Source organism: Tursiops truncatus, chromosome 19, assembly GCF_011762595.2.
Source record: "Tursiops truncatus isolate mTurTru1 chromosome 19, mTurTru1.mat.Y, whole genome shotgun sequence".
NCBI lineage: Eukaryota > Metazoa > Chordata > Mammalia > Artiodactyla > Delphinidae > Tursiops > Tursiops truncatus.
The window spans coordinates 18,966,057-18,992,572 of record NC_047052.1 but is presented as its reverse complement, the minus strand read 5'-3'; the positions used below and the strand labels follow the sequence as shown (position 1 = coordinate 18,992,572).

The 26,516-nt window shown below is 54.3% G+C and overlaps 1 protein-coding gene across 24 annotated transcripts; it reads right to left on the bottom strand.

The window, feature by feature from the left end:
• Positions 1 to 1,719: 1,719 nt before the first annotated feature.
• On the bottom strand, positions 1,720 to 26,474 carry TPPP3 (tubulin polymerization promoting protein family member 3). 24 transcript variants are annotated; one of them, XR_012328315.1, is made up of 16 exons: positions 26,182 to 26,473; positions 19,631 to 19,677; positions 17,993 to 18,269; positions 13,035 to 13,210; positions 12,590 to 12,740; positions 11,316 to 11,527; positions 10,780 to 10,904; positions 10,521 to 10,697; positions 10,133 to 10,245; positions 7,219 to 7,301; positions 6,887 to 6,980; positions 6,669 to 6,747; positions 5,156 to 5,285; positions 4,857 to 4,967; positions 2,654 to 2,847; positions 2,388 to 2,541 (listed from the first exon to the last, which is right to left on the bottom strand). XR_012328315.1 is itself a non-coding variant. In XM_073796929.1 (15 exons), exons 2-14 carry the CDS (start codon positions 19,675 to 19,677, stop codon positions 4,853 to 4,855), a joined length of 1,779 nt encoding a protein of 592 aa, XP_073653030.1. In that variant the 5' UTR covers positions 26,182 to 26,474; the 3' UTR covers positions 2,713 to 2,847; positions 4,847 to 4,852. The 24 variants fall into 24 exon arrangements, 12 of the variants coding, with proteins under 12 accessions (XP_033701591.1, XP_033701594.1, XP_033701595.1 ...); XR_012328316.1 differs by lacking the exon at positions 4,857 to 4,967 and having other exon boundaries at positions 26,182 to 26,471; XR_012328317.1 differs by lacking the exon at positions 2,388 to 2,541 and having other exon boundaries at positions 2,709 to 2,847; positions 5,156 to 5,178; positions 6,615 to 6,747; positions 26,182 to 26,474.
• Positions 26,475 to 26,516: the final 42 nt, after the last annotated feature.

The window sequence follows — 26,516 nt, the reverse complement described above, 5'->3', positions numbered from 1 at the left end:
GCAAGGGTACCCAAAGCTTTCCACTATGAGGAGGCTATGGGGAGATGGAGCAGTGATAACTGAAGTGGCATTGTTTGGTCAGTTCCTGCCATGAACCAGATTCTGCTAGACTAAGGGTCTTCCTGGCTCTGGGTGGGCCTTGATTTCCCTCAGGCTCCATAACTTTTAAAGAAGAGGGGGCTTTACTCCTACAAGGTGGAGTTTCGGGACTCCGCCAGTTCTCTCTCTGGGCTCCTCTAAGCCACACTGCCAATCATAGGAAGAGCCAAACTGCTGCTCCCATACGCACTGGATGGTAATCTCACCGGCAGCTTAAAAGCTTAATAACCTGGACCAGGCCAATTTGCAGGATTTGGGTTTCTCTCCTATTATGCTAATTTAAGTAAGCTTGCAATTTAAACCAATTCCCCAGGGCTGGAGGAAGTATTCCTCTTACTGTATCCTGGTGGGAGAGGTAGAGCTGTCTGAAACTCTTCCCTGAGCAATGCAAGGTCAGCGGAGTCAGGAGGATCCCACAACTGTCAGCCATTAGGCAAGGCTCTGCTGTGACCAGGTGATGATCTCTGCTCTCTAATTCTCACCTCACCCCCCAGCGTCTCTGTTCCAAGCCACACTACCACTCTTTACGCTCGCTCCAAGTGACTTTGGGCTCAAGGGACTCCGGGGCCACCTGGGGCAAGAACATCCTAGAACAGCCCGAGGGAGAGGGAATAAACAGTTGTGCTGCTTTGCTTTATTATCTGGGTCAAGAAAAAATATTTGTGAATGTGTGCCTTTTAAGCCTTTTCTAGCACTCTTAGGGACTCTGGGCAGTCCCTGAGTTCCATCCAGCCCACTTGTCAGCAGGAAGGAGGGAGAGTTGGCCCCAAAGCCTTAGACTTGGGAATAACTCTGGCCTAACACTGAGAACCTCAGAGGGGAGAAAAGGTTGATCTGAAAGCTCCCAGGAGTTCTCAGGATCAGAGAGAGGACCCCCTCCCCGCCACCGCCCTGCAACGTGGGATGATGAACAGATGGGAGGGAATCAGCAAGAAGAGGCCCCTTCACTGTTGGACACCCTGCTCACCTGTCAAAGGCTGATGTTGGGTGCCAAGTTCTATTGCTGGCCATCCAGCCTCACTTTTGGAAATCAGCGTTGGGGCTTGCTGTGTTAGAAACAGCCTGGCCAGGGAGGCAAGAGGCATGGTTCTGGCCTCTATTCTGCAAAAGCCCTTTCACCCTCTGGGCCTGAGTTTCCTCAGCTATAAAATTGGGAGTTGAACTGTCTACTGTCTGCTGTCTTGCATTTTCTGATATTCTGAGATGCAGCCCAGAATGACTCACCTTGGTAGCCCTCTGGAGTGGAGGCCTGTCAGCAAGCTTAGAGCTGAGGCCTGGCACTGGGCCCCACCAATGCTTAGCCCAATCTGAGTTTGCTGTCTCATCGCCCCCACCTGCTGTGAAAGCCGAGAGGCCAAGACTGAGGCCCTAATTGCGGGAAGATAGCCATGATGTCAGAACTCTAGGTCAGGGCTGAGGTAAAAGGCTTTTGATTTTCCTATAGAGCATCCTCATTCAGCCTGGCCCTGTGCTAATGGAAGGGGCCTGGTGTGTGTCTTTTTCTGGGCAGGGATGCCAGTGGAAGAATCAGCAGAGTGCGACTTGGAAGGGGTTGATGACAGAGGGGTCGTGGGGTGTGAATGTCATTACCCTTGTTGTCATATACCTGACCAGGCCATATTGGTACAAAAGGTGGCTTTATTGAGGTCCGGGTAAGAATTAGGCACTTGGCCAGAGCAGCAGCTTAAATATGAGGCAAGCAGGCAGGGGTTAGCCATGCCCGGGGCGAGGTTGGGGTGGTGAGGCTATAGGCACAGACTCTCCTCAGACAGACAGAAGTCGAGGGGGAAAGAAAAAGGGGAAGGGGATGCAGAGCAATCTGGGTCAGAGGTCTGGTGGGCTGACCCCACAGGGCTGGGCAGGAAGCGCTGGGCGGCAGATCCAGCAAGGAGGGGACCGGGCTCTCTTGCTCCACATGCCCCTTAGGCGCAGGCCTGAGCCTCTGGCAGGGGCAGCCGTGCTAGGGGGGGCCTTCCCAGGCCTCACTTCTTCACCTTGGCATCATAGGTACCTGCATTCTTGTAGGCACTCACATAGCCACTGTCATCCAGGATGTCCTGCCGCCCAGCAATGCCCTTGCCCTTGCCGCTCTCATCGAAGCGTTCCTTGTGGGAGCCCGTGTACTTGCTGGTGTCAGTCAGGCGTTCCACAGCACCCCCTGTTTTTGCTTTCTGTTTGGACAGAGTTCCCCCAGGGGTACCTGGTTAGGGAGCCCAGCCCTTCCAACCCCAGCCAAGATTCCCCATACCCCCCCCTCAGTGGCCAGCCGAGACCATCAGGGCACTTACAGTAACACCCACATTGGCTGGTTCCTTGCCTGCCACCAGCTGGCAGATGGCATCAAAGGCCTCCTCCTTGCTCTTCCCCTTGAATCGCTTGGGTGCCAGCTCTTCTAGGGCCTTCTTGAACTCCTCATAGTTGATGACCCGGGCAGACTTCCCCCTGCCAGATATGTGGACACCATGAGTTTTCCCCCTTCTCCACATCCTCCCTGGTTCCAGCCCCCCAATTCCCCTTCTGGGAACATCAGAAGCAGGGAATGCCTGGGGCTCACTTGACTTTGGAGAAGACGATGTCGACATCGGTCCCTGTCACAGCCTTTCCGTCAGCCACCTTGCAGTCCTTGCACAGCTTGGCCCAGTTCTTGCCATTCAGCTCGTGCCCACTGGCCTTGGGATCACCATGGATGGCAAACTTGCGGAAGCTTTCCTCCAGCCCAGCCACATCTGTGCTCGCTGCCATGCCACCCTGTTAGGGACCCACCTTGGTCACCTCCTAGCCAAGCTCTCCCCACCACCCCCCAAGGCACAGAGCATCACTGCCTCTACCTCAAAACCTGCAAGGCTGAAGTTGCAGGCACTTCTGCCACATACCCTCAGAGCTGGAGATGGAGCTGCCTGCAGAAAGGGGCCAGTACTCAAATGTCTGACTGGGCCCCAGAGCCGTGAGGAAGAGCCCCGAGAGGAAAGGTCCTGTCACTTAATGCCAGCCTGGCTCAGAGTAGAGTTCAGAAGATGAAATCATGATGCTCGCACCAGGCTGGGAACAGAGTAGCACTGTCCAGAAAAACTGTGAGAGCAGCAGCTGGGGCCATGGCTTTGTCTGGCCCTGGCACAAGGCCTGCTTGGGTGGAAGTCAGGGTGGCAGAGCGGGCCCCCTCCCTGGGAGTTCCATGCCAGGCTGGGTCAGGACCAGGCCAGGCTGCTGCTTGGGCAGGTATTTAGTGAGGACAGTGTCTCTCTCAGGGTCATGAGTACCCCGCAAGACCCAGCCCAGGCTGAGAAGGGAGCCAGAGCACAGGCAGGGGTGCAGCTGGCCCAGCTGGGACCTTGTTACTATTTGCTATTAAACAAAAACATGAGGGAAGGGGAACTTGGGGCTGGCCTGGCCACAGTTTGTGAAGCCTGGAGACAGTTGCTAAGGGAGGGTGGTACTGCTTGGAGAATGTTGCTAAGGGCAGGATGGTGTCAGGGCAGCTCAGGGAGAAGCTCCCAGTGCTGCTGGGCTGGGCTGGGCTGGAGAATGGGCTTACGGGTGGGGCACAGCAGCACTCCCAGCACCTGGGGCACAACCGTGGCTTCCTGGCCCCTTTCCAGCCATTGGGGCTGTAACGTCCCAATTTGTGGAGTTTAGGACGAGCAGGAGATTGAGGGGCTAGCCTGAGTGGGGGTTGTAGAGTTATGAGCCCCTAGAGGCATGACGGCAAGTGAGACCGTGGCCTTGGCCCTGTAATCCTCACACCTACGCTCTGCGCTGAAGCACACTTCCCCAATGTCTACACCTTCAGCCCTCTATGGAGGCCTCCTGGCCACACCCTGAGCACCACCACACTAGTCCACACTCTCACAGCTGTGTGCACTTAGCCCTGGCCCTCCATACCTTCGGCCTTAGTCCCACTGACCACACCCCTTAACCTGGTACTCAGACCTCCCTGACCACACTAGCCCTGAAGTGCCCCCCCACACCCCTTACTGCAGTCCCCTGACCACACCCACAGCCCTGGGACAAAGGGCCCCGGGCCATTCCCTCAGCATGCACGCCCCACACATATACTAACAGCCCTGTACTGAGGCCCTCCAGTAATAACCCTCAGCCCTGCACTAAAGGGTCTTCCCCACACTTGCCCACAGTACCCACTGCAGTCCCCAACCACACCCTCAGCTCTGCACTGAAACTCCCTCCATGTAACACAGCCTGGTACTGAGGCCTCCCTGACCACACCCTCAGCCCTGCACTGCAGCCACTTCCATCCATACACGGGAAGCCCTGGGACTGGGTCCCCCGTTCACACACCCACAGGCTTTACTGAGACCCCTAACCAGAGCCTCACAACTCACCCTCTCTCCATACATCTGCAGCCCCTGACCACACCCTCAGTTGTGTCCTCAGCAACTATCTTCCACCTCTCCCTTTTATAATAGAGCCTCCAGTGACCACAGCCTGGAGCCTGCCTGCCTACCCGCCTTCCACTACCACTGGCCTTAACACTGAAAACCCTCCCCGGGTCACCACACTCACCCATCCCTAAGTTGCAGTTTCTGGAACTGGGATCACCCACAGCCCCTACACTGCAGCAACTCGGTGGGTCCAGAATCCCTTTCAAACAGCACTCCCCTTCCCTCTCCCTACACTGCAATCTCCCACCAGCAATCTGAAGGAGACCCGCACTTTGTTCACCAAGGGTAAAGTCTGGGGGAGCTTGAGTGCCACAGGATGCTTGTTCCAGGGGCCTAGCAGGACCCTGCACCTGTGCTCACTTCTGTCTGTGAGAAGATGGATTCTTGGTAATTTCAGGCTGATCAGGTGGTGCCAAGTCACAGGCCCCGGTCCCAGGGGTCTGCAGGCCACGCTCGCTCCCGCTGGGACAGCTGGAGTAATCAGTCAGCAAGGAGTTGGGGGTGGGGGGTGGAACGTTTGGGCCCAGGGCAGGACCACTCAGCTGGTGTCCTCAACTCGGTACCATCCAGGGTTGGGACCCCTCCCAGGCCGCTCCCACCCCACCCCCTTCTTATCGTGCAGGATATTGATTAGAGTGGTCGGCGCCGGGGTCTCCTACCGGCTTCTCCCTCGTGGCTGTTCCTGCAGTGCACGTTCGATGGACAGAAAGAAAGACGCAAGAATGGACCGATGGACGCAGGAGACTAGGCGGCTCCGCAGCTCTGCTCCCTGCCGGCTCTGGGGCGGGACTGCAGGCCGGGCGGTTCCGCCGTATTATTCCCTTGTTTCTCGGTCTCCATAGAGACGGCGAGTCCCACCCCCGGGGCTGTCTCGGCGGGAGAGTGACCAAGGTCACGCTGGCTCCACCTACCCGACCCCGCCCTCTCCGCTCTCCGCGGGGGCGGAGCTGCTGCGATAGTCTCATCCCGCTGCATCTGTGGCTGGGGTGACCAGACCTGAAGTTCAAAGCTGATCCCTGCCTCCAGGGGAGATCCAACTTCCCAGAGCAGCAACCGAAGGCCTTTGGCGGGGGGCCGGGGGGGGGGGGCGCGGCGTGCAGAGGAGTGGGAAGGTCCCTTCCCTTAGTGACAGTGGGGTCTAAAGCTGGCTCAAGACCACAGCTCTCCAATGAACGTGTGGCATCCCAGGTCACAACTCCGGGTCATTGGGGGCGGGAGGGGACAGTAAACGAATCACGAGTGCCAGCCCCAAAATGCTGGTACACCGACGTCTCTCCCGCGGCCAGGGAAAAGCTCCTGGACTTCCTGGGTCCGCGTCCTCATTTATTCCCACCCCAAACCGGTGTTAGCCTCGCAGTCTCTGCTTCCGCTGCTGCCTCCCGACCCCAAAGCCTGCTTCCCCTCCTCTCTCCAAGTGCAAACCCTAACTTCAAGAAAAATAACCTCCTCCAGGCAGCTTCCAGGACCTTTCCCAACCAGGAGCCCCGTACCTGAGCTTCTCCATATGACAATCTGGGTGGCCACCCAGCGTACGGTGTGTGTGTGGGGGGAACCCACCTCAACCTCCGCCCCTAGGCTGACTTGCAATGGTCCGGCTCCAGGAGGGCCCGTGGCCCTTGCCATTAAGAAGGTATGCACTAACTCCGCAAAAGCATAAAAAAGTTTATTGGAGCATCACGGCTGGTGGGGCTGTTATTGCTGAGTCGTGGGGGAGGGGGCCGATCCCGCCGGCCCTTAGCGGCCCCTAAAGTGCACTCAGTACGGCGGGGGTGGGGGTGTTGCATAGAGAGTCTGTCCCGCCTTTCCTCCGCCATCCCTGTTTCTTGTCCCAGCTAAGCGGGACCGGCTTCCGGGCCGCCCCGCGCACCGGGATCGCCGCTACTCGGGCTTACGAAAACGGCCGGCGCACGCGCCTGCAGCGCCAGCCCGGCGCTGCCTAGGCGCGTCTGAGCCACTGGAATCTCGTCCATGGACTCGGCTGACGCCGAGTGGTAGGCGCCTGCAGGGCTGGCGTCAGCGGAATCCGACGACGAGCTAGAGCGGCGGCCGGAGGTCCGCGGCCCTATGGGGCCGGAAGGGAACGTGAGACTAGGAGCTGCTACTCACTTAGGGCCCTACCTTTCCCTCCCTCGTAGCTCCCCGAGCAGGATCCGGTCAGGAAGGGGCGCTCACCCGGCAGCCTGGGCAACGGGGCCTCCCGGTCCAAGGTTCTGGAGGTCCGTACCTTATACATGCGCCGCTTCCTTTTTTTCTGCAGAGACAGGGGGAAGCCTGAGTACCCCTTCCCCAGACCTCACATCGCCAAAAGACGCGCAGGAGTGGAGAGGGGTAGAGGCTTCTTTCCCATCCCCTTCCACCTGGGCAGGGGGCCCAGCACAGTCCCCCCCTACCTGGGGTCGGATCCGGGGGGGCAGAGCGAGAGTCTCTGGGGAGGAGGGCAGTGGAGGCTCCACGTGGCCGCGGGTGGCAAGGAACCGGGAGGAGCTGAAGGGGAAGTGGGAGGATAAATCCTGGATGCTGTTGTTCCTTCAAATCCCACCCTGTTGGAGGTCCTAAAATAAGCCTCCCTTCCTAGCTGGAAAGGCACATTGATCTGTCCCAGGCCATGATAGCCTGGACCAAGACCTGTGCCTTGGCTTTGGCCTAACCCCTTTCTCCCACCTCGATGGCCCTGCCATGCCAATGGGAGATGTGAGGTGGCACTTGCCCAGGTTGCACTCACTTAGCATTCACTGAGGCAGGCCTGGCCTGGCCAGGGGGCTCTGGGCGCACATGGCTGAAGGTCCGCATGTAGAACTCCATCTCCTGGGGAAGATGGAGGTGAGGGAGGCTGGGAGGCCAGGTGTGGGTCCAGGGCCTTCTGGGTCCTGGGCCCACTCTGTCTTGGATGCAACACCCCCTTACTGGTCACTGTGGGAGGTCTGGGCACAGAGGTCTAGGGCTGTCCTTCAGGCTTCCCAGGTATGCTGGGAAAACCCCAACGCAGAACGAGGCTTAAAACACCTGTGTTTGTACCTTACCCCACCCCCACCATTTTCCTCACTTCATTTAGTCAAACTCCACCTCCTCCAGGAAGCCTCCAGCCTCATGTGTCCAACGTACCCAGTCTAGAGCTGTTCTGGCCAAGTTGGGTTGGGGAGAAGAGGGACTCAGAGAGGCCCTCTCCTGCTCCTGGCTCCTCCCAGGGCTCCAATCTCTGAACCGATGTTTTTCCCTAGTTGGGAGACTGGGCAGTTCACACACCCGGGTGTGCACCCGAGGCTGCGAGGCTACCTGCAGGAATCCATGGTTCCCTCGGAGCTGAGTCCTCAGAGTACCAGACACAATCTCAGCTGCTGGCGGGGAGTGGGGGGATGAGCAGTCTCCCCAACTTCTACCGGTAAAGGGAAGCAATAGGTGGTGGAAAAAACAGTGCCACAGCCCCACCTGGGACCAGGCGTATGGGTGTTCTCTGTCTTGTTTAGTCGCTGATCCTCACAGTGACCATGGTAGTAGCAGACCCAACCCCTGAAAGTGAAGGGGTCTGAAGCCAGGAGGTAGCAGGGGTGGCCTACGCTTGCACCCCAGCATGCAGCAAGCGCCGAGCCACACCCAAGAGGACTGCAGGTGAGGAAACAAAAGCCAGGAAAAACAGTCCGAGAAGGGAGCCTGGCGGAGGATGTGGGGTGGCTGGGGGTAGGGCACCGGACAGCTGTCGCGACTCGGCAGTCGTTTCCATGGAGACCCGGGCATCCTGACTAATGCAGAGACGACACTGTAACAGGAACACCGTCTCTAAAACAAGCCTATGTTTGGGGGCAACGGCTCCAGAGTGGGGCCCCTCCCACATTCCTGCTCAGGGTGGGGGTGGGGAGGCTGCCTGCTGGATGGCCCTAGCAGATCTGGGGGCCAGAGCCCAGCCAGTCACCGGCTGGCTACACAGAGGCAGAGAATGAACCCTGGGCAAGCCCTGTGCCCAACACCTGCCCAGGCTGGCCCTTTGGGGAGGAGTGTGGGGGTGCCAGCCTGAGCAGAGGAGCCCTGGGGAAGAGGAAGGAGTCAAAGGCCAGTCACAAGGGCTGGGACGCCAAGGGAATCCTTCCCCCACACATTTCCTCTTCACCAGTGTGCACCTAGCACCCCTCCAGGGCCCAGGAGAGAGGCGGCAAAGCCTACCCTGGTGCCCCTGGGTTCTAGAAGTGTAGGGCAGAGGGCAGGGCAGCAGTAGAGAATGGTCTCAGAAGCCTGAGGGGCCAGAATGGGCCAGGAGCCAGGCCCTAGCCAGCTGGGGAAGTATGAGGGTGCCACCAGGGTGTTCCCATTCAAATTCCCCTCCCCCAGCTGTCCCTACAATCCTCCCTCAGAGACATTCAACACTTGCACATTCCTGAATGGTACATGGCACCTCTCAGCCTCAGCTCTCCTCTGCGCGATGGGACAAACACACCCCTTCTCCCTCTGCCGACGTCTCCCTCAGGTCATTTTCCGATGGTATTAAATGCCCTTGCTGCTGGCACATCTGGCCCCAAAGCCTAAGCAGGCGGTAACTACAGAGCAGGGGTCCTGAGCATTCAAGTCTGGGGATCCCAGGGCCAGCCCTGCCTCAATGGGCACTGGCTGTGAAGCTTGAGAAAGTCTCCTGCCTACCTCTCTGAGCCTCAGTCTCCTCTGTGAAGTGGGGATAGGGATGGTGCCCACTCCCGGGATGGCTGCCACTGTGCTTACATGGGTTCCGTGCCCAGCACCAGGGCAGGTACCCATCAGTGTGGCAGTTGCGGGGGGGGGGAGGGGGTCTCCACCAACAGCCATCACTCCCCCAGGCCTACCCAGGCCTGGCAGCCTGGCCCACCCCTGGCGATGAGAACAGGAGAGGTGGGGTCCCAAGCACTCCCCCAATCCACCCACCAGCCTGTGTTTGTGTCCAGTTGCCATGAGGACTTCGGATCCAGGGCTCAGCCTTCCCAACCAGGCCTGCCTGGGCCCCCTGCCTTCCCAGTCCCTGGGGGCTCCAAGGACTGGACCACCCCACCCCCAGCTGCTGACCTCAGGAAGCCAAGGGGCATGGGAATGGGGATAGGCTGATCAACAGCTGGGCTGGCCAGGCCCCGAGCCTGGGCTGGAGGATTCCTGCTTCAGAGTGCAGAGACCTTAACTCTTCCTAGACCCAGCTTGCTTAATCTTTCTTGGCCTCAATCTGTTTATCTGCAACATGGGTACGGTAGCATTACCTGCCTCATGGGCTGTTTCAAGATTTAAATGAGGTAATGGGTATAAGGGCTCAGGGTCACAGGTGGAAAGAACTGATGGCTCTATCCTGGTGACCCAGTCCTTGATCCATCCCTCTCTCTTCTCCTGCGGCCCCAACCTGCCTGCTTCCAGGCTCCCATGTTCTGTGCCCTCCAGCACATGCTTCGAGCCTTTCCCCTGGGGTCGGGGAAACACAGGGCTTCCTCTGGCTGTGCCCACACTTGAGCAAGTAGGCACGTGCTTAGTACAGGCTTGCCCTCGCCTCTGCTGCCTCCAGCACCCCCTACCCCAGCTGCTCTTCCAGGCCCGCTTCCCTTTGCCCTGTCTTGTCACTGGCTACCGTTGCACAGCCCACCACCCCTCCCACACCACTTCTCCCACTCCCTCAGCCCTCTGGGCCACTTCTATACCTGAATGGGCCGCATCCTGGGGGGACATGACTCAAGCTCCCTGTGGGCCCCCTTTGCCTCCTGGGGCGGACGATGCTGCACGATGTATTCATAGGTGGTGAGCTTGTGCCACACTGAGGGGGTGAAGAGAGGGCTCAGTGCAATGGAAAAGGAACCCTGGAGTTCAGAAGGTGAGGGAGGGTACCCAACCACAGGCTAAAACCATTGTCCCCATATACACTAAGCCATGGAGTGAGACCAGGTCACCATTAGAGAGCCAGCGCTAGGAAGGGGCATAGTTTCAGGGCTCTACAGCCCAAACTGGGTAACTTCCTCTAGCTTAGGGACTCCCATCCCCTGAAAGGCATGTGTGGGTGTATATGTGGGGGTAGGGGCAAGGGCCACTTACTGAGATAAATGTGGAAGCAGAGCAGGTGGCCGAGCAGGGCTGTGGAGAGCAGGCCCAGAAGGATGAGAAGGGCAGCCAGAGCCAGGATGGCAGGAGCCTGTGTCTCCACAGGGGCAGCAGGCAGGAACACGAACCACACATCTGTGTGATTCTTCAAGACTGCAAGGCACAGGCAGACTGTGCTCAGCCAGGGATGTAACCAGTGACCAGAACAGGCCCAGGGTTGGGGGATGGGAGTGGGCCTGGAGCCCACACTGACCTTCAAAGTGGCGGTTGGTACGCAGCTGCATGGGGTTGACAAAGAACTCCACAAAGACATAAGTGGCCACCAGCACGAGGAGCAGGACGCCCAGTAAGGCAGATGCCACACTGTGTAGAAAGAGCCTGGGCCCAGCCGTGGGCAGCTGTCAGCACCCAGGTGCTCCAGCTGGGCAAGGGCCCAGAGCTCAGAAGGGCTGGTGGTTAGGATGGGGAGCTGGGCCTCTGACCCCACAGCCCTGACTCCTCACGAAGCCAAAGCCTTAGGGCAAATGTGAATATAGGCGGCCACCCCCAACAGGCTCCCCACCTTTCCCTGGGCCAGCAGGAGAAAGACTCCAAACCTACCCTCATCGCTCTCAGGCGGAAGCCATCGGGAGCATCACCCTCAGACCAGCACACACACTAACGCACACCAGCGCACAGGTCCCCCAAGTACCCCTATCACCACCCCGCCCCATACACAGGTTCAAGGCCCCTGGCTCGCACAGACACAGGCATCGCCAGGCACCCCTGTGGCCCGGGCCTGGCTCTCACCGGTAGTTCCTCTCGCCCACGCAGTTGTTGAGCCACTTGCAGTGGTGGTCGAAGCCGCACACGCATTTGTTGCAGGCGCTGCAGTGCTTGGAACGAGCACTCCTGCGGTGGGGAGGGGGCACAGCACAGTTGCGGGCTTCTCCCGCCTTTTGCTGCCCGGCCTGGCTGGGGGGTTGCCGGTTCCCCGCCTGGAGCGGGTCACCCACCCGCGCCTAAGCGGAGAGCGGAGCGCGTCAAAGGGGAGCACGCGCGCCCTCTGGCGGGGGGCACTGTGGGGCGGCGCACCCGGAGGAAGCAGCGCTTCTGAAGAGACGGGGTGGGGGTGGGGGTGGGGGTGGGGGTGGGGGCGGGGACGGGAGGTGTACCCAGCGGCGGGAGGAGGTGTAGGCGGCGTTATACTGTCCCGCTCTGGGACAGTGCACCCGGGTGATGGTGGCGTGAAACGAAAACGGAGTTTCCTTTCCAAGCAAGGACCCCCTCTGCCCGGCCAGGGAGCAGAAGAGAGCAAGGCTGCTGGACCCAGGGCCTGCGTTGCTCTTCCTGACATCGCCATTTTTTGAGTCCCTGTTTCTCTGCCAGACTATGGGAATTTTCCTGGCATTCTTCCAGAAAACCCCAGTCTATCTGGGCTAATCCAAAGGGAGCCAAAGGAAGAGGGGTAAGCAGACATCTGGGTGAGCAGTAAGCAGTTCACCGCAGTGGGTCAGGTGAGGTGAGGCTACATTAGGAATGCAAGAGGGTCTCCCTGCCCCAGGGAGGAACCAGGAAAGGCCAAAGGACAGTGGAAGAATAAATTTCGACCCCCTCCCCCAGAACAGAATGGAGCCCTGGAATACGCAGCAACTGCCAGGGCATCCACTGAGGAACAACGCGCTGACTGGTGTCTAGTGAAAGAAAGGATGGTCTGATGCCAAAGTCCTCAGCATCTTAATGCCATTGGCTCTTTCTCTGTCCTGTGGACAGAACCCCTTCAACAGGCTGCTTGGGGCTTAATATTAAAAGTGTGGAGCTAGCCTTGAACCATACCCCCATCCCTGATCCCCTACCTAAGGCTGGGAGACTGGGATCCTCCAGAGAGGGGCTTAGGGAGGCAGTCTGGACCAGCCAAGGGGGTATGGGCTCTGTACATTCTGACCCCTCAATGTGACCTGGAGTAAGTCACTTGGCCTCTCTGGGCCTCAGATTCCTCGTGCATAAACAAGGATAGCAGTATTGGCTTCGGGGCCAGGCAGGCTGGGTTGTGAATCTGGCTGCCCAGTAGCCATATGACCAACCTCAGGCCACTCAGCCTTTCTGAGCATTGGACTCTTCCTCCTCTGTGAAGTGAGAAAGATGTTGCCCACTCTGCAGGGTGGTTGTTCATAAGCACTTAGCACATGGTAAGGAGTCAAGTGTTGCTCCCCTCTCTGCCCATACCTGGGAATGCTGGTGAGAGAAGGGGGGTGGTTACTGGTGGAGTTAGTCATCAGAAGTGTTTGTGGCAGGGCCAATTGTCCTACTTTGTTGGAAATGCTATTCCTCATCTTCTGTTTCCAATCACCTTCTCCCTCACCCAGTTCTCTGTCACTCCACTAAGATTCTTGACTGTGTGAAATAAGAGGGTTCTGAGGCTTCAGAATGACTGTAAAGCCTGGGCATGCCCCTGTCTGCCTTCAGCTCCCACTGGCAGTTCCCCGGGCACACTCATCGGCCACACACACCCAGTCCACACGCACTCACACATCCACGTCGCACAAGTTGCAGTGCAGGTCTTCAATGACGTGTGCATGTTGGCTGCGGTTGAAGATGGGCAGGGGCCCAGCATAGCTCTTGTCCCGCACATTGGCATCTGCTGGGTCGATGGAAACAGCAGTCAGGTGCACCACGAGGTGACCAGCAAAGATGGCGCCCATGCACTGGCCCAACAGGTTAAAGACTCACTCCACACTGCCGGCTGAGAGCCCCACTTCTGCTTCCTGTGGCCAGAGAACTGCTCTCTACCTACATGTGACTCCCCAGTGCAGAGACTCTCTGCCTGTGCCACCTCCTACCTGTGCCACCTCATACCTGCGCCCCATATGGAAGAGCAGAGGGGCTATCTGGTAATGGAGCTCACAAGCCAGCACTGCCTGCTGCTGCTGAGGAGACCAACTACAGGGCCCTGGCCTCACTAATCCAGGCCTGGTGTAGGCCCTGGCTGATCCTACCTCAGAATCTGACCTGGTTTCCGATTTTAAATGGTGAAATGAGACTGAAAGAGATCATCCTCTAAAGGTTGAAGGACCCAAAATATAAGTTCTAAGCTTGTTTATCTTGCTTTCACAGGAAGTCAGCTCTGAGAAGGAAGAAGACATCCTCTTCCAGCAGCCAGGCCAGTTGGAGAATCACTTGCAGACAGGGCCTCATATATCCACTGCCTCCCCAGTCTAGAGTCCAGGTACTTGGAGGCCTGGGGCTGAATGTCTGGGATGGCCTAACATGTTCAGGGGCTGGCCAGGGGGCAGCATGGCTAATTCCTGAAACGCAGATCTTCCAGGATCTATTGGCTCAGCAGTTGGACCAAATGCTGGACACAGTATGCTGACAACTTACTGCAAAGTGAATGCGTAAAACTTCACTAATAGATTCCACCCAGGCAGCCATCCACCCTCCATCTAGCTATCTGTCGATCCATCCATCCATCCTCTTGCTAGCCAAGTAGACATCATCTCTCCATCACTCCTCCATCCATCAGCTGTCCAACCTCCTTTTTTTCTTCCTCTTCCTAGCAGCCAAATTTTCCTACATGTCTGCAGGAGCCAGGCCCCACCCTAATGTGCTATACCAGAGCTGAAAGAGACAATCCTGTGGCCCAACACAACCTCTCTATCCCTACGGCCCTGGCTGTGGGTCAGGCTGTCACCTCTTGCCTGGGTTATTCCATAGTCTCCTGACTCTGCTTCTCATGTCTGCATCCCCTTGAGTACCCTTTACTTGGGTAGTGAGCTCTGAAAAGCTTAAACCTAAAGCCTTGCCTGCTTAAACTCCTGCAGTGGCTCTCAAGCTAAAGTTTACTCTTCAGCTCAGTGTTCACGGCCCCTTTTCCTCTGGATCCTCTCAAACCTCTCTGGTATCACCAACCACTACTCCTTACCATTCCAGGCTCTCTTCAGACACACTGAATGTGGGCAAACATTTAGTTTCCTGCCTGCTCCAACACTTCTTCCCTCCCCCCCACCCCACTGGTTCATTCATTCAGCTATTTACTGAGGTCTTTCTCTATGCCAGGCACTGAGGATATGGCAGGAGCAAGACAGACTTTGTCCCTAGCCCCAAGGAGCCTACAGTCTGGCAGAAAACACAGAGTAGGTTGATTGCAATAACGAAAGTTCAGGGGACTATGTGAGTTTGTAACTGGGTGACCTCATCTAGTCTGAAGGGGTCTGGAAAGTTTCCCTGAGGAAGTATCATCTCAGCTGAGACTTAGAGAGAAACAGATAACAGGAACATGGCAGGTAATATAAAGAGGAAAGGGGGCCTGGCTGGGTACTGGGAACAAGCAGAGTCCCAACTAGATGTGTGGTTCCAGCTCAGTTTATTGGTGCCATGCAAGAAAGAGAGCCCATGTCACCAAATTCTGGCTTTTCAGAAGGAACCAGAAATATGGATTTGTGTCCGGATATATGAGGCGCCTCATTTTTTAAATGTTGACAAGGAAATAAATAATTTTTTAAATGTACCTGCCAAAGAAATACTTAAGATATGTCCATTTTGTGTGTTCGTTATCCCTCAATTAAAAAAAAAAATCTGTAGGCCAAACTGGCCCATGAGCTGCTAGGTCTTGACTTCTAACTTAGCTGGGTATTGGGGTGGAAAGAGAGGCTAGGAGCTTCCAGGCAGAGACCAGTGTTGTTGCAACAGAGAACAACAGAGGAAATAAAATAAGAAGATGCTGGGGAGATAAGCAGAGTCCAGAATGTGGAGAGCCATGATGATCTTGAACCTTAAGGCAGGAAGAAGCTATTAGAGGGTGTTAAGCTGGGGAGTAACTTTATCATATTTGTTTTTTGAAAGGGCACTCTGGCTGCAGGGATAGAGATGGACTGGCCAGGGTGAGAGCATGTGTGGGGAGACCTGTTTGGAAACAAAATGGTCATCTAGGTAAAAGAGGCAGATGGCAGTGGGGAGAAAAGAGGGCAAATACAATAGATTTTTAGGAGGCAAAATCAACAGGACTTGATGACTGACTGGATATAGGTGATAAGGAAAGGGGCAGAGAGCCAAAAGTACCTAGAGAGGCCAGGAAGAGGGAAGGAGGGGAGCTGAGAGCAACAGGTGGGTGCATCTGGGTGGTGATGTTGGTCTACGTGGCCCTCCTCCTGCACCCACAGTCTGCTGTATGAATCCCTACCCCCATACTTACCATGTGATGATCTCCAATCTACAAGGCTTTCCTCCTGTTGGAAGCGGAACACCTAGAGCTGGGGCCCTGTTTTACCCATCTTTGCAACCCTAGGGCCCAGGCAAGTTCTAGGTGCAAGGTGAGTGCTTGGTATACACCCTTACCCTACCTCATTCTGCAGGGACCCCTGAGGGAGCCTGCAGAAGGAAGGTAGCTTTGATGGGAGGACAGAGAACCATTCAGGCCTGGAAATGGGAGTGCCAAACCAGGTGGTTCTAAGAGCCTCCAGCATTGCCCAAAGCAATAAATATGGGGAGGACAAAACCCTCAAACCATCCCGCTGCCTCAGAGTCAGACTGCCTGAGCAGTCCTTCTGGCCTCACTGGGTAGCAATTGTGTGACCTCAGGAAGTCATTTAATCTCTCTGAGGGCTTCCCTGGTGGCACAGTGGTTAAGAATCTGCCTGCCAAGGCAGAGGACACGGGTTCGAGCCCTGGGCCGGGAAGATCCCACATGCCGCGGAGCAACTAAGCCCGTGCGCCACAACTACTGAGCCTGTGCTCTAGAGCCTGCAAGCCACAACTACTGAGCCCACGCGCCACAACTACTGAAGCCTGAGCGCCTAGAGCCCATGCTCCACAAGAGAAGCCACCGCATGAGAAGCCCTCGCACCGCAATGAAGAGTAGCCCCCGCTCGCCACAACCAGAGGAAAGCCCACGTGCAGCAACAAAGACCCAACACAGCCAAAAATAAAATAAATAAAAATTTAAAAAAACCACTTTATAATCTCTCTGAGCCCCAATTTCTTTTATGAAAGTGGGGAGAACACCTTCCTTACAGATTATTATGAGAGTTGAACAAGATCATCCATGTATAGGGGTTGGCACAGTGCCTGGCACATATAAGTGCTCAATAAATGCTAGTTATTCTTGGTTACTGTTATTTGCTCTGATTCTGCTCACTCCAAAACATGTGGTTATTAATCTGGCTTCCCAGGTACACTGATGGCAGAAAGCCAGGTAGTCCTGAGTGAGTGGTGTACCCATTCTGGATCATGGGAGGAATGTTCCATGAAGCATTCTACTTAAGAGCACTGACTAAGCCCTGCTGGTCACCTCAGAGAAAGTCTAGTTTTCATGTACAAAGTTGATGACTAGGCCCTGGGCCCCAGTGAACCAGGAAGCCCCTCAGTGACACTGCTGGCGTCGGAGACCAACAACCTTCTCTCGAGTCTTTCTCCACCCACCTGCCCTGGCTACCCACCAGCCAGGGGCTCTATGGTTTCCCAAGCGAGCATGCTCACATTCATGGCTCATATGTTCCGGTGCTCACACACACACATCCTTGTGTGCTCCTTGTCCCCTGCCTGGGAAGCAGGCAGGACTCCTCCTGTCGGATAGAGGAGGAGGCTAAGATGCGGAGAGTTGGCAGAAGCTGCTCAGCCTTGTGCAGCTCTGAAAGGGCTGAGGTGAAGGGTGCTGACTCTACGCCTGAGACTTTCAAATTCATCCCTGCTAACTCCTTTAGCTCACCCTAGGCCACCTTCTCCCAGAGGCCCACAGAACCATCTCCATGAAGCACACACACCAAGGCACACTCTCATGGGCACCCTCTGGACTGGGGCACATGGCCACATGCAGCCCCTCTACCGCCCAGACTTGCAGCCACATCCTCTGCTCCTGGGGGTCGTGGCCAGGGCTGGGGCAGTCACATCACTAAGTTCAGGCAAGTTCATATTTGTCACAATTCCCAGGAGCTTCCAGGGCATATCTGTCCCTCCTCTTGTCAATTCAACCTTACCCTAAAAGAGTCTGATTTATAAAATCGATGAGCTCCTAAACAGTCCTGGGTACAGCATAATAATCTCTGTAAATAAAACCATATTTTAAATGTACCAGGAAACTTACCATGTAAAGGAATTCTACCATTATTCTTTCCAAAAAGTGAAAAATTATTTCATAAATGGAATAAGTTACTCTCTTTTATCCCTTGTTGAGCTCTGGACACAATTAGCTTAAAGAGAGCTTTAAGGTTCTCTTCTGTAATTGCTCTCGTGGTACCTCAGTTGATGAGGTTCCCATCTGTGTGGGGCTTTCAACGCTCTAAGGTTCGTTAGGCCTGTTCCCTCACCCAATCAGGCAGAGGGGTCAGATGGGGGTTGGAGGCCAGGCAGGTAGGCAACTGGTCCCCCCAGGCAGAGACAGGGCCCATTTGCACTCTCTGAGGCTCTGGAACCCAGCTTCAGGCCTCGCCCATGTCCCTCCATCCATTGTCCCCACTCCTCTATGTACCAGTCCCACACTTTCCCAAGGATACAGCATAGCCAGCAGGCACCCAGTGGTGAGGCAGGAGGGGAACAAGGACCCCAAAGCCAATCACAGCAAAGAAGAGGTACAGCAGCCAGGCCACAATCTGGAGCGGGTGAGGGGGCCAGCTCCACCCATTCCGGCGGGACCGCTGGCCCTGCAGCTCCGGGGAGGGTCCGCTGGCCTGTGCAGGTGCTGTCCACACATTCTTCTCAGGGGCTGTCTTGTTAGAGGGCTTGTTGCAGATGTTCATCTCCAGAGGGAGAAAGGGTAGAAAGATCATTAGCCTGAGGAGGCCCAGGCTGGAGCCCAGAGCCCCGTGCCTGCAGTCAGGTTTCAGCAGGAGGGGCAGGCTAGTATGTGAAGCCATCTCCAGCTACTCTGCAGGGGAATCCGGGGCCCTAGCAAGAGGAGCCTGGCAGTGAGGAAGGATGGCAGTAGAGTGCTAGTCTCAAAGCCCCAGAGCAATTTCTGGCCCCAGTCCTAGCCAGGACAAGGTAGGAAGTTCCAGGGTTTATTCAGCTCACAGTGTGACTGCCTGTTATTCTGCTCTGTCTCCACAGCCATCAGAGTTAAACCCAATAAGACATGTTCTCATCTGGTAACAATATCAGGCTGAGGCCAGAGCGATGAGAACACATGCTGATTCTGTCAGGATTAGTCACCTCTGTCCTGAGGCCCAAATGCAAGTGTCAGAGAGGGCCCCGTTACACTTTGCTTAGGGAAACAGGGAGTGGAGGTGTTCAAAAGAGGGACCTGGCCTCTGCCCCTCAGCAAGCATGTAATCCCTTTAAGGACTAGGGGACCCTGAACCATGTCCCCTGTGCCTCAGATAAGCTACCTGGGGCTTCTTGGCTGGAGAGAAGCCAGCACACAAGAGAGGGGAGGAATCCTCATTGGTTCCCTCCAGCAGTGGAAATGACCATGTTTCTCTAAGTAAATGTGGGTCTGGTACAGTGAGAACAAAAAAGTGAACTGATGCCTTTGACTCACTTGAGGGAGTTCAGGGAAAGACAGGCCTGGTCAGAGCCAAACCACCAGATGGCAGCACTCTTTACCCCCATCCCACCATCACTCAGCCCAAGAGCTGACTCAGTGCTCAAAGATACATGCAGGGCAGACGGGTAGGCCTGTCATTACAGGAGAAAGAGCCCAACCCCAGTATCTTCTGGGCCTGAGGTGGGACCAGAGCCTGGGCAGGCAGTGCCCCACCTGGGTAGACAGGCCAATTCGGAGCTCTTGGTGGGAAGGTCAAGAGCTGCAGAAAAAACCCTGGCAGCTGGACTCTCCTTTCAGGAGTCCATGCCTGTTGGCCAGGGAGTCTGACTAAGCCAAAGGGTATGGCAGACCCTGCTCAGCACATCTGCCTTGAACACCTTCCTCACTTCTAAACCCAACAAAATGTGACCTGACCTTCAGAGCCCACTGCAAGCATCACCTCATCCAGGAAGCTTTCCCTGATGTCCCAAGTTAGTCAGGGGGCCCTCACGCTCAGTCTTTATTGGGCAAGTCACTTTGCTGTTTGGAACACTTTGCCATCTCCATGTCTGCCCCCCTGTTATGCCAGCTCCCCCTAAGGGCAGCAAAGGTACTGTGATTCATTCACCTCTGTTCCCCACAACCCCTCCCCCAAGCACCCAGAACATACCTTGTACACAGTTGGTGCTCAGTAAATGTTTTCTGACTTGAAAACATCTGAAATAAAAGGAAATGCGGGCACGGTAAATGATGAGGAATCCTGACTCACCCAAAGCCATCTGGGCCGTTCTGCCCTGTCTTCAATCTGCACAGTCGCCAGGCACCCGTACCCCCACCCCCCGCCCCACGCCAGCCCCATGGCTGTTACCCTAGCTACCAGACACTCACACTCAGCCACTCTGCCCTTCATCCCACCTGAGGCCCAGAGCCTCCTGTAAACCAAACTTGGAGAGTCTGAGTAGCCTCATCACAAAGCTAAATGGAGTGACCCTAGTTTTCTCCCAGGGACTCCACTGGAATTCTTTGGTCACTTGCTTTGTCTTCAGTAAAAAGCAATGAAAGGTGAAAAAAGAGCCCCAGCTTTGGAGGAAACAGATCTAGGTTCAAGTCCTGGTTCTTCACTTACTAGCTGAGTGGCTTGAGTTTCTTCATCTGAAAAACAGGGGTAGGGATGCCTACCTAGGGCTGTATATAGATCAGCAAAACTGTAGGTAAAGCGTTGACACATAAATGTTCCCTAAATGGTAGACGTTATGATTACCCTTAAAATAGCCCTCTGGGGTGTCCTCATCTCTCCAGACTGAGGAGGCTACTGCATCTGATATTCTGTGAGGTTTTATGAGGTTATGCCCAAAGTGATGGGGTTGGTTCAAGTCGCTTTCTTAAGTTAGTAGTCCCAAGGAACACATTGTCATAAGAGCTGGGCCACTGGATTGCCATTCTAAACTTCTCAGCTTTGATCAAAGATGACAAAGATGATCAAAAAGCTGGCCTCACTTTATTTGGAATGTCCCCAGAGGTGGCAAATCTTTGTCCTTGATTTTTGGAAACAAAGAAACAAACACTGGTCAAGCCCAGTGTATACAGTTGAGCTGGGCAGTTCTGCTCAGGAGGACAAATCCCTGTGGCTTCCACATAGGTTCTCCAGCCATGTCACCAGGGCAACTTCTTTGAAGGGAACCCATTAATTGGGATTCCTAAGTCCTGACTTTCTCTTTGCCATCCTCACACCTGAATAACCCAACACCTTGAGGTAGTTTATAAAGAAAGAAGCAGAGGTACATGGCTAGCTGACAGGTTCTCACTGCCAGAGTGGGCTGGCAGTGGCCACAGGCACCCCCAGTGCTGCTGCAACCCTGACACCTGAGGCAGGAGGAGTCACCACCTGAGGCCAGGGGCCTACCACAAACAGCCTTAGGGGTTGCTCTGATACCGAACCCCAGTACCCTTGGCCCAGAGAGGTACCACTTGTATGAGGCCATGGATGAGGGGATGGTGCTGTTGGGTGTAAGTCCCTTGCAGGGGTGGCAGCCTGGTACCATGCCACCTGCAACAAAAGCCTGAAACAACCAACTCTTAACTGATGATATTTTCCCTTGTGGAGTTGGTGGCCACAAATTCTTTTGGCCCCCAAAATTTTGATTAAAAGGGCTTGGAGGTAGGAGAGAATCCAAGATGAGGCTTCAAGCATGGATGGGACCAGGCACTGTCACCAGACCCAGGGACTTCTCTGGCTGTCCTACCCCTCTCAGCACTTCCCTAGGAGACCAGATTCAAAGATGCGCGGTTCTGCTACCAGACAACATGGCCAGCTTGTGCACTCATGCCTTGGCCCAGTCAGTGCTTATTGCGGTCCAGCCCCCTTGTGCGTTAAAGATGAGACCATGTTCCTGCCCTCAGGGGCTTGCTTTCTGGGGGCCCAGACAGATTTCAGGGAAGTGGGTGAATGGGTATTCTGGCAGCCCTGCAAGGGCCAGCCATTCAGTATGACAGAACACAGAGTGGGTGGGTTTGGGGTCAGAGAGCAAGATCCACAGAGAGAGAGAGAGAGAGAGAGAGAGAGAGAGAGAGAGAGAGAGAGAGAGATGAGCCCTGGGAAGTTGCAGGGTCAGATCCTAGGTTGAAACCAAGTGCCCCTAAAACCAAGTTCCCTAACCAAGATTATGATTAACCTCTCTATCCAAAACTTTACTCCCTTTCAAGTCACCTCTGACCTCAATCCTGTGCTAACTGAACACTAAACAACCAGAGTCACATGACTAAAACTGCTGTTGTCGATGACATCATTAATGTACTAAAATTGCTACTATAGATGTCATCATTAATGTACAAACTCAGGTTGTTTCTCCAGGGCAAGATGAGCTAACAGATCCCTGAGCCATGGACCACCTGGCCAAAGAATCATAAACCAGAGACATTCTGACTCCTGAAACTACAATTAAGAAATGTCACAAAAATGTCACAGGACGATGATTAATCCCAGCCTCTTTGTTCTCCTCCCTCCCCCCACCAAAAAAAAAAGAAAATTCTAACTCAAAGACCAAGCTGGAGTGGACCTGAGGCATGTCTCCCACTCCCTTTGCTTGGCATCCTGCGGTAAACACTGTACTTGCCTTCACCACAGCCTGGTGTCAGCAGATTGGCTTTGCTACGTGTTGGGCAAGCAGATCCGACTTTGGTTCAGTAACAAGGTGATCACAGGAGGCCAGGTGAGTAAGTTTAGGCACTGTTGAAAGAGCCACAGGGAATCACAGAAAGTTTAAACAGGGGAGTTGACATAAAGGTGATGGATGTTTTTAGAAAGCTTTCTATTCACACTGGGAAGGAGGGCATGAGCAAGAAGCGAAAAGGCATGGGGGGTGGTGACACCACAGCAGGCTGGCCTAGGGAGGGCAGCAGCCCAGCAGCCCTGTGTACTGGGAGGAGTTGGGTGAGAAGTGGGGGTCAAGCCCACAAGCTCCCTGATGCCCTGCAGCATCTTTGGTGGGCTGAGAGGTATGTGGACCTTGACAAAAGATTCTCAAGTACCTTCTGCTGCCACAAACAAACAACAGAGGTAAGCTGGTGGAGACAGAAAGAAGACAAGAGCAAAGAGGCCCCGTGGAGTGTTAGGCCAAAGGTAGCCACTGCCCTGGTAACCCAAGGGCCCACCCGGCTTCTGAGGCAGGCTGGAGGGCCTGTGCAGGTCCCTCCCTGTCCCAACAAGGGGAAGGCCATTGCTAGGATGACAATAATCTATGTTAACATTGACTTGCTAAAAGTCTAAAATAGCATTTTCCAAATAAGGTTAGGCTACCTTAATTTATATGCCTAATTTAAGTGAGGAAAATCTTACCATTTCAGGTTCTCATTATGAACTACAGAATAGTTACCTGACTGGTCCACTTCCCACTTGCCCACCTCTACTCTCACCAAAAAAAAATATTTAGGAATGCTGTTCTGAGATTCATGAACAGCATTGTAAAAGAACCAGACTGAGGTGAAAAGTACCAGCCCTGGAGAGTCTGTAGGCATCCCTGCATTTCTGCAAGATGTCTGAGAATTTCAGGAAAGAATCTACTTAGTTACCAGAGGGTTTGTCGGTAGAGGCCACAGAACTGGGAAGGTACAGTGATGGGGTCAGAAGAGAGATGACAGGGCTGATGTGGGGGCTTGGAGGGCCTGGGGATCTGAGTTACCAACAGGGAGAAACAGGTTGGAACCAGGGAAGAGGGCTAGGCCTGGAGACATAGCCTAGTTCTGGTCCCTGCGTTGCCACTCACAGATTGAGGAACCTGGTGGGCAAATTTCACAAAGCCATCTCTTTGGATCTCTCCTTTATTTATTTTTCAAAAAGGTTAGCTGGAAAGCAATTTGGTAATGTCTACCAAACTTGAGAACACATATACCCTTGAGCCAAGACATTCCATTTCTAGGTATTTATCTTATACATATGCTCATGAAGTGCACAAAGATTCATTGCAGTCTTGTTTGTAATAATAAAGGACAAAAAACAATATAAACAAATATATGGCACATGCACACAATAGAATGCTATATAACATCAAAAATAATGAGGGATGAAATGACTTTTGATACACAGTTAAGCAGAAAAGCAAGATGTGGGACAGTTGTAGAGTGTGCTGCGAGTGAGTGAAAACCAAGGTGGATGGATAGACACCTACGTTCCTATATGCACAGATTCTCTCTGGAAAGAAATGCAAGAAAGCAAACATAGGGATAGCCTGTGAGAAGGTGATCCAGTGGCTGGGGATGAGAGAGATTTGCTTCTACTATGTACTCCTTGGTGCTGTTTGGATTTTTTTTTTTTTTTTTTTTTTTTTTTTTTTTTTTTTTTTTACCATGTGCATGTACTACTTTTGAAAAAAAAAATACATCAAATAAATAACTGAAGGGTGTCATCTCTTACCCTCCTGGCCCCAGTCGGCTGCCATGTGGACCAAATGTGCTCGTGTGATCTAGAGCCCAGTACTGCGCCAGGCAAACAAGGAAATCTTGCCTAACAACCATGCAACAAAAAAGCACTCAGTTTTAGTTCAATGCTTTCTCACTCTCGGAAGAAGTCCTGAGTTGTTCAGCTGAAGAGCTCCCTGTGAGCTGTTAGGGCTTTTGTTAAAGCTGGAATCAGACAACCAGGCAGCACAACAGAGGAGCAGCTGGGCAGGACCTTGTTCCAGTTCTCAGCTGAAGGTCAGCTCAGCTCCCCATGACTCCAGAACCCAAAGGGAAGGTGCATGCCACAGGAAGGTTTCATTCCCAACCATCTTTTCTTTTAGCTAGAGGATTTATGGTTGCTGTGTGTGTGATTTTCTATGGATACTTCAAAACAAGTTTTCTGGTTTTTTCCCAGGATCTACTTTTAAACCCATTTTCACTGAGATTTAACAGATGCCCAATTTAACCATCTAAGGGAGGGGCTGGAAAGAAAATGCTGCATGGTGCACACTGTTTTACAGCACAAAATGTCATTTATAAAAGAACTTTCAAGGGGCAAGTACTTTGTTTATTAGAATTACCCACAGGTGCCAAAGAAGTCTCTGGACTTAAGATTCTGGGAAGTGGCTAGTTTGACTAAGAGATACACATCACAACTCCTCCCAGAAAATGAATTGGAACCTCAAGCCTTTCTCATAGACCTCTCTAGTCATTGGCCTCATATGTGGCTGGGCTCCTCACATCAACAACACGCAGAAGTCTGATGCTAGGGCAGGAAAAGCTTGAAACCTCAGTCATTCCTGAGCTGACGTGGTCTGCAGACATTTCCTGTGCCATTCTCTTCCTGAAGCAACCACTGCAAACTATTTGGGATTCAAGTTAAGCCAAGGAAAGAGGACAAGAAGAAGGGAGCAACTTGGAGCTGAAACAAGGCCAGTGAGCAGAGGCAAGCATTTTTGATTTTAACCAGGAAATCAACTCCCATGATGGTAGAAGCAAGCCTTGAGGAACACCCACCAAGAAACTGTCATTAAGAACAAAGTTGTGACAGAACAGATAAGTAAGAAAAACAAAAGAAAAAAACCTGGCTAATTAAGTACCAATGTTGCTTTTATTGAATCTCATGGTGATTATCTGTTTACAAACCCGTCTCCCACTGTGAACCACCAGTTCCACAAAAACAGGGACCACCCCTCACCCATCTCTAAATCCAGTTCTCCTTCAAGAAAGGAAGTTAAGCCACTTCTTACCATTTCTGCTGCCATCACCCTAATCCAAGCCCCAGTCATTGCTCCCCTACGGTATTTCAACAATAACAATAACCATCACTAGCATTTAGAGGGCATTTATTCTGTGCTAGGCACTGCTTTAAGTGTTTTGATGGAATTCACTTATTAAACCCTCACAACTCTCTGAGGTAGGTCCTATCATTTCAAATTGTTCTCATAGGCCTCTCTAGTCATTGGTCTCAGATGCCAATGGCCCCTCACTTTCTCCCTCATAAACAACATGCAGAACAATATGCCCCTTTCACAGATGAGGACACTGAGTCTCAGAGAGACTAAGTAAATTCTAGGAGGCACAGCTAGACTGGCAGAACTAGGATTGCCCTCAACTGACTTCCTGGTGTGCCCTGTCACAATCACACTGCTCACCTCACCAGAGTGAGATGAGCTTTTCAAAACTTGAAATTCATCAAAACTCCTCAATGGTTTCCTTCTCCTGCTAGGATAAAGTTGAAACTGCCACCGCATCCTTCAAGGCTCCCCTCATGCTTGCTGTTCCTCTGGACCAGCTCCCTCCAGATCTTTGCATTTGCTTTTGCCTCTTCCAGAAACACCGTTACCCTGATCACAATGCTGGCTCCTTTTCAACCTTCAGCTCTTGGCTTAAATGTCACATGATAGAGCGGACCCTCCCTCACCACCTCCCTTCATTTCAGCACCAGAGCATTTAACCCGACCTGAAATCACTTTAGTCGTGTATCTGGCGCCTGCTCCCCGCACCCTCCGCCCCGCCCCTTCTTAACACTGCGGGTTCTGGAGAACCGCGGCGTCCTCTCTGGAGCCCTCCGTGGCCCCGCGCCTGGCAAAAAGCCTGGCACACAGCAGACGGTCAATGCAAATCTGTGAACCGGATGAATGCGAGAAGGAAGCCGGGCGCTCTGCCCGGTACCTGGAGCCCAGGCCGCGGGATCCAGGCGCAGAGCTCGGCCGGGCGGCGGCAGCTCTGGCCCCGTGGCTCAGGCCAGGCTTCGAGATGAGAACTGCAGCGGGGGCTCCTCACCTGCGCGTCGTCGACCGAGCCAGGTCGGCCTTGCCAAGGTCACTCAGCGGCTCAGCCCCCACGCCTGGCCGTCCACCCACCCCAGGGCGGCGGCGCTTCAGACTCTCGCAGCGGAGACGGTCCCCGAGACCCGGAGGCGGTGCGCCCCGGATCGGGGCCCCATCCCGGGCCGCGCGGGGGAGGTTAGGCCCGCAAGTCCTCCGGCTCCGGCTCGAGCGGGCTGGCTGTACCGCGGGGCGAGGCTGAGACGGGCTGGGCCTAGTCCGGCGCGGGCCCGTTCCCCTGGCAACGGCGCGGGCTACGGCGCCCCACAGCGGCCAAACCGCGCTGCGTCA

What these genes read in the sequence shown, in the direction of transcription:
- TPPP3 (XM_073796928.1), bottom strand. Translation starts at nt 19,677, where the DNA reads ATGTTTTCAAGTCAGAAAACATTTACTGAGCACCAACTGTGTACAAG. An exon ending in GAAAGGCTGAGTGGCCTGAG is followed by an intron (nt 11,528 to 12,589) that starts GTTGGTCATATG and finishes CTCTCCGCTTAG; the next exon opens with GCGCGGGTGGGTGACCCGCT. An exon ending in CCCCCCGGATCCGACCCCAG is followed by an intron (nt 6,748 to 6,886) that starts GTAGGGGGGGAC and finishes CTGTCTCTGCAG; the next exon opens with AAAAAAAGGAAGCGGCGCAT.